This window comes from Thermobia domestica, chromosome 1 (assembly GCF_964235325.1).
Source record: "Thermobia domestica chromosome 1, izTheDome1.hap1.1, whole genome shotgun sequence".
NCBI lineage: Eukaryota > Metazoa > Arthropoda > Insecta > Zygentoma > Lepismatidae > Thermobia > Thermobia domestica.
This window is the reverse complement of record NC_137454.1, coordinates 70502148-70517277: the sequence shown is the minus strand read 5'-3', so window position 1 is coordinate 70517277 and position 15130 is coordinate 70502148. Positions and strand designations below refer to the sequence as shown.

General features: G+C 36.6%; 1 protein-coding gene across 4 annotated transcripts in view; it reads right to left on the bottom strand.

Moving 5' to 3' along the window:
* Ndae1 (Na[+]-driven anion exchanger 1) overlaps positions 1-15130 on the bottom strand; it is a 518135-nt gene that overhangs the window by 284736 nt on the left and 218269 nt on the right. Inside the window, exon 1 of one of the 4 annotated variants that reach the window (XM_081758618.1) lies at positions 4267-5155. The exons of the other annotated variants lie outside the window; for them this stretch is intronic. Within the exon in view, the coding sequence (XP_081614744.1) occupies positions 4267-4283 (17 nt within the window). The 5' untranslated portion in view covers positions 4284-5155. Of the gene's footprint in view, positions 1-4266; positions 5156-15130 lie in introns of those variants that run through there. 4 annotated transcript variants of the gene reach the window in all.

The window sequence follows — 15130 nt, the reverse complement described above, 5'->3', positions numbered from 1 at the left end:
GATAGTCCCGTTTTAGATATAAAATTCATGCCCATTTACACCAACTATCGAAGTCACGTCTAAATTAATTTCAACAAAGCAAGCTGAATGGGTTATTCGGAGCCGAAAACAGCATATTATTAATAATAAAATCGTTAGAACCAACGACACTAGTTTTACAAAACTCATCACTATCTCATATTCTCATTGGCATGTACTAGCCTCTCAGTGACAACGATACCAACGTAATTAGAAACAGTGTCGTCTTAAGAACATTATGGGTTCCTAGGCAAACTAATGTCTTGAAACCCTTACGACAATGATTCACAGGAATAAAATGTAAATGGGCATAAATGTATGTGTGATGCCAGCATGCCACTATGGTAGAGGTGACTAGAATTCTCATCCAGGGATACTAAACCAGGGATAGATCGCAACACAAAGATATTGTAGACTGTGTAGTAGTATTTATTTATAGCAAGTTACTTGACATACATAAATTGGCATGGTGTCCCTATCCTAGTATGCTAATGAGGTAAATGCCCATTGGGCCCATGCTCTAAGACACGTCTGATTAGGAAAACTTTCTTCAACTTTACAACTGAAAAAAAAATTAAAATACTTTCTGAACTAATAATTTCCCCACTAAAATAACATTTTTGATAGTTGTGTATGCTTTACTTTGAACGTGATGTAGACATTATTGAAATCATGCGGCAGTCATAACATTGAAAACATATGAAATAAGCACTAAACACACATAAACCAAAGGCGAATTGAAACTAAGACTTCATACACTTAGAATTCCATCATATGATACGCTTTGCTGTTTAAAACAGTCTGTCTTGTTTAGATTCCAGAGATACATAAGAAATAAGATTATGAAAAGTATCTGAGTGAATACTATGTTCAACAGCTAGATAATAGAGAGCCATGCCAATGGTCTACTTTTAACAGGGTGGTGTCACGTACCGTTGATCAGGTGAGTAGATAATTCTTGAATTTTATGGTCTCCAAGATCACCAGATTTGAATCCCCGAACTTCTTTTTGTGTAATACTTATATATGTAAGCTAATCACCGCTCTTTCACAACTGCACGTTATTAATCACTATACACCAATCTTCCATACCTACAGGTGTGATATTTCAGTGGTACTGTTAGAATATTGTCATGTATTGCTAAGGAAACTAATGTGTAATTAAAGAAAGCTGGCGCTTAATAGTTGGACAGAACACGTGGTTGAAAAGGACGCATTATGGGGGAGGGCGTTGAATTACAGGTACCCAAAACCCTTACTAATGCGACAGAAATTCTTAGTGAAATTTGTAAATTTTGACCTATATGACTGTCGAGTTATCGATATGGTTCCATAGCTAACATATCTCGTGTTAGCAGCAGTAAATCACTGCTAATGATGTTATTCTTTGACAGGTTCAGTGATTCATAATTCTATTAACCTGATCGCTATCATTTCGGTACACTTACGGAAAGGGGAAGGGGATAATATATATATATAGGGTGTTTCAAAACAACACCGACAACGTTTGGGAGGTGATTCCTGACAAAGATAAGACGAAGTATAGACCAATCTGGGTGCACAAATGCTTCCTTTTGGCGTTATAGGCTGCCGAAAACGTGAAAAAAAAATGAAGTTTAAAGGTCCATCGCTCCAAAGGACAAAAGCAGTTGGGTCCTACCGTAGTTGGGTCAAGACTTCACTTAGAAAGTAATATGTACGCTCTACAAAAATACATGTTTCAGAACCCTAAGATACTCACGCAACAATTTTTATAGAGGCAGTTATGCAACGGGCATGTAATTTGAAGTACTCACCAACTATCTCTATAAAAATCGTTCTTAGGGTTCTGAAACATGTATGTTTGAATAGGGCACATACTAGTTACTAAGTGAAGTCTTGACCCGACTACGGTAGGTCCCACAGTTCTGGAGCGATAGATCTTTATAAAGTTCATTTCTTTCATGTTTTCGGCAGCCTATAACTCCTAAAGGAAGCACTTGTGCACCCAGATTGGTCTATACTTTTCATCTTCGGTCGCAGAATTGAACAATGACACTTCAAATCCTATTTACATCCAAATTCATACCCGCAACTGGGCGGAGGGGGAGATATAAAAATGATCCAAAATGACCAATATTAGTGTCGAATCATACTTTTCGGAGTCACTGAGATGAACAGTGACACTTCCGATCCGTTCAAATCTAACTTCAGCCCCGCAACTTGGGGGAGGGGAGGGAGAAGATATATAAAAATGATCGAAAATGACCAATATCAGTACCGAATTCGTGGTCGCTGAGATGAATAGTGACACTTCCGATGCCATGCCTCGCAACATGGGGAGGGGAATACAAAATCATCGAAAATGACCGATATTAGTCTTGAATCCATGGTTTTCGTGGTTGCTGAGACTTTCGATACCGTTTAAATCCATGCCGCTAAAAATAAAAATAGTATATTCCACGAGCACCAAACACATAAGTTGTGCATTTAAAATTTTTGTTTTAACCCAGAGAAACGGGTAGTCAACGCTAGTTACTTATGAAAGCATTACTATGGTAAAATTAAAGTTTGATTGTGCCATTTTCAATGTAAAGTTATGTCCTCTCCTCCCCCCCCCCCCAATAAAGGAAACTTATGGATGCAACCTGTGCCCTAAAACTCGCCTGCTCAATGATAGAGCGCTTGGCGCTGGTGCGTAGGATCTCTGGTTCAACTCAAGTTCCCGTCAAGTGGACTTTGTAGTGGACAACACCGTGTGTGTTGTTTTTTTTTGGGGGGGGAGGGGTCCCGTTTCCTCTCACTTTGCGAAGACTGGTACAGAATAAAGTCCTTAACCCTTTAGCGCGCAGCTTTGCATATATGCAAAGTTTACTTTCAAATTGTATTACACCATGTAGTTTCTAGTTCGGACATAGAAAATCAGCTTTTCGTATCACCTAAGATGCCCTTTCACTAATTAAGTTCTGAATTTCCCGCTAGATGTCATAGTATGCCAGCGTTGGTCTGTTTTTATTACTTACTGCACGCGGAGTTATCTTGCCATTTTTTGAGCTTTCTTTGCTCGTTTAGGTGGACAGAACTGTTGATTTTTTTCTATGTTAGACAGAAGTGTAATGAATGCAAAAGTGCAAGTACGCTGACTTTCGTCGTGTTTTATAGGTTGTATCTGGTTTTAGTGGACTTTGCAGATGTCAACGCGCAACTCTGCATAAACCCTATATGCAAACACCATAAAATATCCCATAGACCACATATTGTTTGCATTGATTGTTTTTTAAACTTGTTTCCTACACAAAAACCACTCCAAATTAAAAAAAAAAAAAAAATCAGTTTGATCGAAAAAAATGGTGCATTAAAGGGTTAATCTTCGATGTCATTACGACCCCAACATGAAATTACTCTGCAATTAAGATTCAGTAGACAGTAATAACGTACGAAGTGGTCCAATACTTTATGATTTAAGTAGCTGATGTGTTTGTCTCTCACTAATTGTTTGCATTAATTCATTCTACCGTTATTACTAATCATATTCTCACCGTCTTCCTTAGTCTCAGTGCATAATTAAAAAAAAAAAAAAGCTGTGGTAACCCTGTATACTGGGTGTTACAAAAATACATCACAATATTTCGTCCATAGGTCCATATGAACTTTTTTTTTTATTTTGGTTTGAGGAAACTATTCCCAAAATATTGTGACACTTTTTTTTGTAACACCCTGTATACACCTACAGGTTCTTTGCCATTATTTTTCTTTAAAAAAAAAAATGTTCTGTCCACGGAGTAGCTCGAATCAATCCAGTTCTTTTTAGGAAAAAAGAAAGAAAGAGGTTGGGTACGTATGCCCATTTCTGCTATACGGATATAAGGATTGATTGCAAGTCCCGTATTTGCTTACATGTACCATTATTATTATTATTATTATTATTATTATTATTATTATTATTATTATTATTATTATTATTATTATTATTATTATTATTATTATTTAATGCTCAAGTTTCTGAAAACAGAACTAAAGTAATGACATGTGAGGAAATTTGTTACTATGTGTGTTATACATGTTGACGAGGGGAAAGGGGTGAATATTAGAGTTAGGAACAGATCCGAATATTTCAAGGAAGAACATGAATATATACATGACTTCTTTTTTTCCGTATGCATAATGTAAGCATGTGAATGAATGAGTTTTTTTTTTTTTTAATAAAATAAAGAAAACGCAACCGAAATGAGTAATTAAACAATATAATGTTATAGCGAATTCACTCACCTGAAATCTGTATTCATTTCCGGTGATGGAATCCTGTTTCTCTCCACCCTAAGGGACAGCTACATAAAATAAAAATTATAATAATAAAAAAAGAAAGACCAACGTAACGGAAGCCTAATTTGGTCTTACGGTTAAGTCAAATCAGCTGATTTTCATTATGCTAATGGAAAAAGAACATTTATAAACCAAAATTTCCATAATTTCGTTCCACAAGTAGCAAAAAGAAAGCACTTTTTTCTTTCACACATAATACATATTTTAGCACACACGACAACGACACTAAATACGCACTATGAGATTCACTGTACTGAGCGTTAAATATCTCAAACTGTAAGATTCACAACATCACTGCTTATTTCACAACAGCGAACCACTATTTTTCTTTCTTTCTTTCTTTTTTTTTTAAAAAAAATCTTTTTTTCCACCGGTGACGGACGACTTTTTTTCTTTCCCTCTTTCCCCCCCTCTCTTTGCCGTCTCCGAGAAAACTCACGAAAGGAAGCTATGACGTCACTACTCCAGCTGGGTTCACCATCCGGTCGTGATTATCATTGTGACCGAGAGGCCCGGGTTCGTGGACCTTGACACGCGGTCACGTGGATATTTATATGAACACACATTTTGATGCTTGAACGCAGATATTTTGCCGTGCTGCAACATTAAATATACAGAGAATGTGGCAAGAATCACTCCAATATCTACATAATACGGATTATTATTATTAACAAGCATCTTGGCTATTATCATCTCGGTTGCAACACAAACTAAATTCCATTCCATGATTTTGACATCATTCAAACGAACGATTTTGGTTTCGGGCTTCTGGGCTGAGGAAAGAGTGTCAGGAAAATCCGCATGCTGTCGACACTTACCAGACAGAGTCCCGTTATAGTTAGTAATACGCTGTGGGTTCTCTCTATATGTAAAGAATACATTTTCCTTTGCTTTGCTTTTGCTACTACATACACAACGAATGCTACGACACCCTTCTTCCCGCCCGCGCCGAACTAATTTTGGAATTGTCGGATATTTTGGGTCGCCGCACTTTTACACCACACACACACACACACACACACACACAAAATCTCTCTTTCTCAGCTACTACACAACGCGTGCAATCAACTTTAGCTCTCAAGAACCAAGTCTATTTTCTCCAGCGTAAAAAGTTCACGAACAACTAAAAAGCCGCAGATTCCACATTTTATTATTATTATTATTATTATTATTATTATTATTATTATTATTATTATTATTATTATTATTATTCAGAATTCCAGTATTATTCGAAAATTCCAGATGGTTATTCTATAAATAGTCGAGGACCACCCATGAACAATCGAACCCATCCGAACCAACTCCTAATATTCCTTCCAGAAAGTTTTTTATTGCCAGAAAGAATAGCTTTACCACGAAATTATTCATTACATTACGGCTGGAAATTGTTGGCCAGTGTCAATGCAACGTTGAGCACATGTCAAGTACGGACGTACTTTCTTAAAAGCATATCTTACACTCCAGACACGAGTTTCAGCTTGCTCTTTGAATTCGCACCGTAAACTTTGCCCTCTTCGCTGATCCATTCGCTACCACGCGTGCCTTGGCTGCACGAAGTTCAGGTGCGGCGGAGGACCATAGAACTCACTGCATTGATTCAAATCCCAATTTTTCTCTAGGCCTCTTCCTGTTAATTACCTCTCTGCTGACAAAGGACGTAAATGCAAATCACTCACTTACACTTACCATAGGGTAAACTCAGGTTAACAGACACACCTCAGTAAATCCGGTGACCGCAGAGGCCATAATTTTGTTTATTGTACGTCCCACAGTGAATAAATTATGAATGTGTCCATCACACTAAAAGAAACAATATTTGCGATCATGGCCAGTTAGCTGTTAAAGAAATTTGTTTCAAAATTCCAATGTACATATCAGTATCCCCGTTGACTTCAAAGAAAAATAATATACAGCCACAATCTACGTACCCAGAATCACACAACCAACCCCATTTTTGGGGACCATGAAAAGGCTGTTGGTGCGCAAATGCAAATTTTCTGGGCATTTACATATTCGTAGAGGTAAAATCATGCTTCATTTAATATGACGTAGTGCAGGAATCCAAACGTTCATCTATGATTGCAATCAATACATAATTGCAAAATGTCGCACGCTTCTCTCCCTTTAATTCTTGCAATACTGTTACTCGTTACAGTTTCATAATATTCAGCAGTGCCGTTAGAACATTTGTCTTTTTTTCAAAATACTGTAAATCATAAAGAATAATGTTAACGCTAGGTTACATAATCTTCCAAAAGGTAGACAGTTCTAATCAATATATTGTTTGGTCGCCGAATCAATATATTCTTGCCGAGTTCGTCGGCATAATCAACTTTCCCTTAATATATAATTACGAGTAACTTGCAATATATACTTTGCGATGTATCAACAACACAAAGCATTTAATTGAGTAACTTTTGCTAAGTATTGCATATTCATTGTAGAAAAACTTCTGGTATTCATGAATTACCTTACCTTACTTCTCTTACCACTTGGCGCTACAGCTCTGGGTGGGCTTTGGTCTAACATTAAAATAATAATAATAATAATAATAATAATAATAATAATAATAATAATAATAATAATAATAATAATAATAATAATAATAATAATAATGAAAAAAAGGAAGCAGCACTGTTGAGCATCCATAATGTGAAGTGATTTCAGTGTAGGTTAAATGAGTTTCCTGACACGCATAACATGTCTGTAGATGTGCGGGTGACTGGTAACCCAGACTGACGATGAAACGAATCGTAAATTCTTTGGTTTGCTTGGATTTTTTAAGAATCTCACTGTATACTTCCATATACAATTGAATACTATAAGCTTACGAGAACTAAATGACAATTTCATATTACACTGTTAGTGGTTGAATGACTCCTTTTAGATCCTGTATTGGGAGAAGAGAGACTATAGAATGAATATTACAGTTATCTGACTTCAACCTAACAAATTTTGCTATATGAGGAGTTTTGAAGTACGTATGTGTGACCTCTGGACTATCTCTTGGAGAGGGTAGCACAATGCAATAGGTTGTTCGGATCCGCACAGGTTGAATGGAACGCAAAGAAAGGAACATGGTGGAACACTTCGATGTGTCAAGAATGATATGGACATGCGGATGATAACCAAGCATACTAGGTGCTCTGGATCCACACAGGTTGAATAGAACGCAAAAATAAATGATGGAGTGCTTCAGAGTGTTGAGAACAATGTTGATATATGGAGAACCTTGTTTTATGAAAATAATATGAACCACCATTTCTCGTCTTACTTTCATAATCATAGTGTATTCATTAATAACCACAAATTTAATGTGAACGACGGACGAGAAGTCACAGTACCATGAGACAAGGCGTTTACTACCATTGGCCCACAAATCCCAAAGAATGTATACACTATTTTATTGTGAATAACTCTCAAATGGATTGATGGAAACGTCTTATTTTTGGTAGTATGATAGTTTAATACTTTGTTATTAATTTGCATCCCAATAACGTTTTCGTTTTCTTCTCTTGTACAGATGCCATGAGTGTAGCAACATGGCTGCAAGGCTGACATTTGAAGAAAGGAAAGTGGTACGCGAAGAACGAAACTAACAATGAGGTACAACGATAATGGCCGAATGAATTTGGAACACAACCACAGACACGTTTAACAATTGCCAAAATTCGTGATAAATTTGAACCCGACGGTTGTGTTATAGCTAGAGACCGGATGTTAGGCAAAATGCCTATTCTTTAATATTAAAGATATGATCAAAAATAACGTTTTAAAGTTTATATAGGGGGTTATAGTTTCGATTTAAGCCAATTTTATTTTGCCTATTTTGCCTATTTCGACCTTTACTGCCTAAATAATTGCTTTAGTGCCTAATGTTGCCTATTCTATGCATTTTCTTCAAAATAAGCCTTCATTGGGAAAATATATAATTTATATAACATAAATAATACATACATATATACGTATATTAGGTGTTTGTAAACACAAGCACGTGGTACGTTACAATATATACACAGGGTGAACTTCAAAGATGTGCACATACTTCCGAGGTGATTAATGATATCAAAAGAAGACAAAAAGTTATGTTGTAGTTTGTCGAATTCCGTGTCGTGTGTGAGTGATAATGATGCCAACTTGGAATCGAAAATCGAATATTGACAATTGGACTGGAACAGATAGATGTGCACATACGTTGCGAGGTGATTCGTGACATGAAAAGAAGGCAAAAAATCCTGTTGCATGTGGAATTCCGCGTCGTGTACGATTGACAGGGGTGCCAACTTGGAATCGAAAATCGAATCCTAACAATCGGAACGGAACAGATAGATGTGCACATGCGTTGGGAGGTAATTCGTGACATGAAAAGAACACAGAAAGTCCTCTTGAATGTCACGAATCACCTCCCAAAGTGTGTACGCACTTTTATGTCTCGCTCCAATTGTCAGAATTCGATTTTCGATTCCAAGTTGGCCCCCCTGTCACTCGTATACGACGCGGAATTCCACAACATGCAACAGGACGTTTTGTATGCTTTTGATGTCACGAATCATTTCCCGAAGTATGTGCACATCTTCCAGGTTCACCCAGTATAAATGGAATGCATAGCAAGCTTCGTTTTTATATATGCAATAAAAGAATATATTGACAAAGAAGTATGTTTCTATATTTTTTGAGCATTATTTATGAGTTGAATCTATGTTTTAATGGTAATGAGTATTTATCTTCATTATTTCGAGCTACATTTTAGTGCCTATTTTACTGCCTATTTTTAAAATTTTTAGTGCCTATTTGCCTGCCTATTTTCTAGGTTTTTAGTGCCTAAACATCCGGTCTCTAGTTATAGCCGTGCACAAAAACCGTTCTGGATGACCTCATAGCAACAAGTATTGCTAACTCTAGTACTGTGTTGGAACAATTCACTCGCTCCCCTACAGAAGTCTGTGAGACAGTGTGCCCGGCGCAAGTCTCCATGGAAACGGAAGGTTTTATCTCGAAAAAGATGGTGCCTCACCTCACTACCGTAATCTTTTCGGGCAGTTTCTCAATGGAAATTTACCCGAACGATGGATAAGTCCAAGACGGTTTGTCAAGTATCCCCCACGTTCCGAAGATCTCACTCCTGTAGATTTTCATTATGGAGGACTGTCAAGAACGCTGTTTATGGGCAAAACCTCGTACATTGCATGACCTACGAGCTGTTATCGAACGTTCTTGTGCAGATAAAAAAAACTTGGCAAAATGCAGTAAGTGCTTCGTGTTGCATTTCGGAAGCATCGCCAGCTTATTAATGCTAATGGCCAACACTTTGAACACATAAACTATCATAAGTTTTTCATCACGCATTTCAATGTCATACCATAACATAACATTAAATGATTGAACAAGATACTAAACATACCCCCATTAAACCTCGCACAATAACATTATCAAGATGACAGTATATACATAGTTAATGAGATACAGCAACCAAAAACTATCATCAACTCATATTTCAATTGATGTTTCAGAGTTGTACAGATTTCTTGTACAACACAAGAACGGAAAAACAATAAACTGAAAGCAATTAATGGAATAAAATATTTAGTTTGGCTTCTACTTACGTTATGTGCTATACGTAATATTTTTCTAGTAGCGAGCAATTGCATTATCAAAGGCAATAAAGTTGGAAACACTTACCTGCAAAGAAATACACAAATTAACATTAAAATTATAGCACTATATCAAAACACGATTTATAATACACAAAAATTTCTAACAAACACTATAAGGGCTAGTATAAATACATTAAATGAATAACAATTAAATAATGTTTGAGCGACAAAGTTGGAAAAACCACCCTGCCGAATATTTGTCGTAACGGTAAAATAAAGAGCTATACGAGAAGAATGTTGGATCAACATTGGTTAAAAAAAAAAGTGTTTTCTTAAGTTGTAAATGCTATTAATGTACGTACGAGTGGATGGAAACATGAGCTGGCGATAAGTAGCTTAGAAGTATAATAGAAAATTCATTATGTTCTATATGAACAAACCATGATAAAATCAGGAACTGTAAACCTGGTACACATTTCAAATTCAATAGTAAAAGTATTGGAATATACGACCCAAAATAATCATTATATCTTTTTATCCGAAATGGTCTGTCGGCTATAGCTCCGAAATGACTCTTGGTGGTCTATATACAAGGTGCACACCAAAAGTACGTGCTGTTTCGTTCTAATTTAGAACAAGGAAATACAGGGAACTAACCTGTGTCTATTTCTCAACCAACTCTCCTTGTTTATTGATATGTAGTTGCCACAGCTCTGTCCATTTTGTGTAGCATGTGGCATATTCATCTTTGGAGGTATATTTCAGATACTGGAAAATAGCATTTCCCAGGGATGATCTGCTGGCAAAATGGCGTCCACAAAGAGAATCCTTGAGGTCTGGGAAAAATCAAAAGTCACTCGGGGCAAAATGTGGCGAGTAGGATGGGTGTGGTAGAAGTTCAATACCGTGATCAGTCAAGAATGAGGTCACAACATTAGCACGGTGTAGCAGTGCATTGTCCATGTACAGGATGAAATTGCCATTTGTGGTCGTTCCTAAATCAATTTTGTCAAAAATTCTGTATCCAAAAGCGTGCGAAGAATACTCGTCCGTAACTGTTGATCTTATTCCTCCATTGGACAATACTACTCCATGGAAATCCCAGAAGATAGCGTACAGAACCTTCTCATTGACCCCATCTGACGAATTTCTTTTTGGGATGGTGAATTTGTGTGTTTTCACTGCATCGGCTGTCTTTTTGTTTCTGGGTTGAATAATGGAATTTGTAATTCATCCATTGTCACGACCGTTTCCGAGAAATTGCGTCCCTCTCTTCTGGAGCGTGTCAAATTTGCAACACTTGATCGAATCGTTGCCTCTTTTTGATCATCCTTAAGCATTCGTGGAACCCAGCGAGAAGAAACTTTCCTTAGGCCAAGTTCGTTTGTAATTATTTGTTCTACTACTATGTTCCCATTATTCCCATTGTTAGCCCCAGTGTATCACAAATCTCCTGCATGGTGACACGCCTATCTTTCATGATGAAACTTTCAACACGGAGAATGTTTGTTGAAACACTTGATGTTGTTTTTGGACGTCCAGACCTCTGGTCATCTTTGACACTTGTTCGCCCTGCTTTAAACTCACGTGGCCACTCTCTAATAGTATTCTCTACAAGAGCATTATCACTACACACATTCTACAATTGGCGATGAATATCGGCTTCACAACGTCCAGCTGCGGCGACGAATTTCACAATTAACCGTTGCTCTCCAACCGAAAATTCCATGTCCCCGGGCAGTATCAGAAACTCGTTCAGGTACTGCAACTCAATTATTGCCACTTAATAAACAAAACCTACACTGCTCAGAGCTGACGAATGGAGGTCTCTGGCGCCATAGTTGCTTTCCTGAAACGACCAAAAATGTGCACTTTACAACAAAATGGTACGTCGTATATGTCTCGTTTGCACCTCGTATATGCAACCAAAAAACTTTGCAACATCAAAGAATCTCGTATGTGTCTCGTTTTCACGTGAATAATTATTTCTAAATGTTTGTCTGTGTCGTTTCGCATAGCATGTATAAATATTTTAAAAAGTCCCAGATACAGCAATTTATGAGGTCATTTTACAAAAATTAAGAGGCTTCATCCCAGCGAAATTAAAATACCGCTAATTTTACAGTAATTATGTGATATCTTTAAATAGATAAAAGATAATCGAAATGTGGAACAAGAGCGCCCTAGACAATATTTTGTACATGAGATGTCGTTTTACGACCCACTTATCTGCTTTCGATTTCTGGCCATTTTGAAAATCGGCATTTATTTTCGCGTTTCTAAACGGCTGGAAACGGAAAGCCACTAGGCGACTTGTGATAACGGCACCTCACACAAAATAATATTGTCTAGGGCGCTCTTGTTCCGCATTTCAATTATCTTTTATCTATTTGAGTATATCACATAATTACTGTAAAATTAGCGGTATTTTAATTTCGCCGGGATGAGGCGAAACGATGGAAACGTAAAGGAAATTTAGAAACATTACCATCTCAGTGTTCGTCCGGTGAAACTCGAGGAAAAGCCAGGGAGAAGCTAAATCAGAATGACAGATATTATATGGCTAAATTTTATACAAACATTTACTGTACTAATCAGTTCATCACAATTTGCACTGCAATTTACCCATTTGGTAGAAATTCAATATACCCTAAAGAATCAGACCACTTCCTTCAGTCATAGTTCCGAGAATTTGAGAGTCAAAATCCATTAGTAACACAGGAACAAGTGACTGTTATTTTGATACAGTCACGTATAGGAACTGTTAGACTATAAAATGATTTAACTGAAAAAGTAATACATGTAGTATCATCTGCCCTTTGTTGGGCCTCTAACCTTGTGTATGTGGTTACATAATCGAAGAAAATTGTAGTTTTTTAGTTACTAAATAACAGTTCAGGTGCCATTTTAAGAAAATAAAAGTCGTGGACTTCCAGGAACTAAACAACTCATCATCGCATCTTCCTTTCCGTATTTGCAGCTTTTTTTTTTTTTTTTCTCCTAACATCTTCTTAGGAAATGTCGAATGATACACCTGCTTTTCTTGTTTTAAAGCAGTTTTTTTTTCGCTTTACCATATTACGAAATACATATCATTATTAACACAAGATGTTAGTCATCTCATGTACAGTCAGCGACAAAAGTTTTTTATGTTTGCTGAAATTGATTTCGTAAATAACTTTAGAATGGAAGGACAATTTCAGTAGTTTTCAGTAAATTTAGTGTCAGTTTAATGTTATAATCAGTAGCCTGGTTCCCGTAGAGCACAAATGTTTAGGTTTCTCAAACAAATACATATCTTTCTAAATTAGGGTGACCAGACGTACTGATTTTCGCAGTACAGTACTGTTTTTTTTAAACTGCTGTCCTACGTGTTACGAAGACGCCTTAAAAAATCGAGAAATGTCCTTCTTTTTTAAAATGTCCTGCGAAATGTCCTGAGTTAACTTATTTGCAATATTTTAATGTTGCACACAACATTATGACGCTTTTTCTGAATGATGAACCAGTGTATTTTATAACAAACCTCAAAAGATTAGGAAGGGAGAAAAATCAACAAACTGTTGTTTTACAATACATTCTTTTTACTGAGAAGGGTTTGTTGAGATATCGGTAAGCTAGAAAAGATTTTTACTTGAAGTTATGCCAATGATACTAACCAAGTTTAGTGGAAGTTCTTTCGTGCCGGTCTAAATTTTCTCTCATTGATTAAAATAATACTACGCTCCGAAAATCGATTTATAAAAAAATCTTTAGCCCAACACGAAGTTTCGCTGTACGTTCATAAAAATAAACCACTTTGTCATTCATCAAAGTACCAGTATTTGGATTTGTGTTGAATTCCTTCAATATTTTTGTTCAGTTCTTTTCTTATTAACAAAAATGAATGACTAATTTAAGGTTAACGTCAAGTGAAATAAGAACGTCAAGTGAATAGCCGACGCAGTAAACTATTAGATACTATTATATTTATATATCAGATACTATACATCACTATATACTATATAGATACTATATATCAGATACTATTATATTTGTGTCCTACTTTTCGCTTGTCAGAATCTGTTCGCCCTATTCTAAAAATTTTCTCTAAACTTATGCATGATCTTTGCACTCACAAATATTATTTTATTCACCTTAATGAGGCCAATTGATTTGTACGAGGGTGATTTAGAAAGTAATGCCTCGAAGTGATACCTTTATTTGTGTTTGACAGATAGTACCGTCATAAGTATCAATGGAAAGATTGCAATGTCAGCTACAAATGGTGGTATTATTTTTCGAAATAGTTCCCATTACGGGCAACACACTTGCGCCAACGCGAAACAAGGTTTTTCATGCCATTGGCGAAGAATTGTGGTGGCTGTTGGCGACATTATTGCCGAACTGATGCTTTCACCTCCGCGTCAGAACTGTAGTGTTGGCTCTTAAGAGTCTTCATCCCGGCGAAATTAAAATACCGCTAATTTTACAGCAATTATGTGATATCTTCAAATAGATAAAATATAATTGAAATATGGAACAAGAGCGCCCTAGACAATATTATTTTGCGTGAGGTACCGTTATCACAAGTCACCTAGTGGCTTTCCGTTTTTAGCTGTTTAGAAACGCGAAAATAAATGCCGATTTTCAAAATGGCTCGACATCGAAAGCAGATAAGTGAGTCGTGATAACGGTTTCTCATGTAAAATAATATTGTCTAGGGCGCTCTTGTTCCACATTTCAATTATCTTTTTATCTATTTGAATATATCACATAATTACTGTAAAGTTAGCGGTATTTTAATTTCGCCGGGATGAAGACTCTTAAGATGATTTTTAAGTTTAGGGAAGAGCCAAAAGTCGCAGGGCGCAAGATCCGGATTATAGACAGGATGACGCAGAATGGCAACAACATTTTACCAGCAAATGGAACAACTTTGATTTTTTTTTGGGGGGTGGAGGAGAGAGGATGTATGGCAGTATTCTATCGACTGACGCTTCGTTTCCGGGTCATAATGGTGTATCCATGACTCGTCGCTGGCAATGAATGTTCCTGGGCGCAAAATCTTCCGCAGTCAGAAATTCAATGACAGTCCGCTGTTTCAACATAAACGTCACCACTAGATACCATGGATTGTTCTATTACTTTGGAACGAGAAGATATACAAAAGTGAAACAAGTGACATTCTATAGCTTAAACATCAGTTCATTAATGATAAACAATTCAGAGTATTT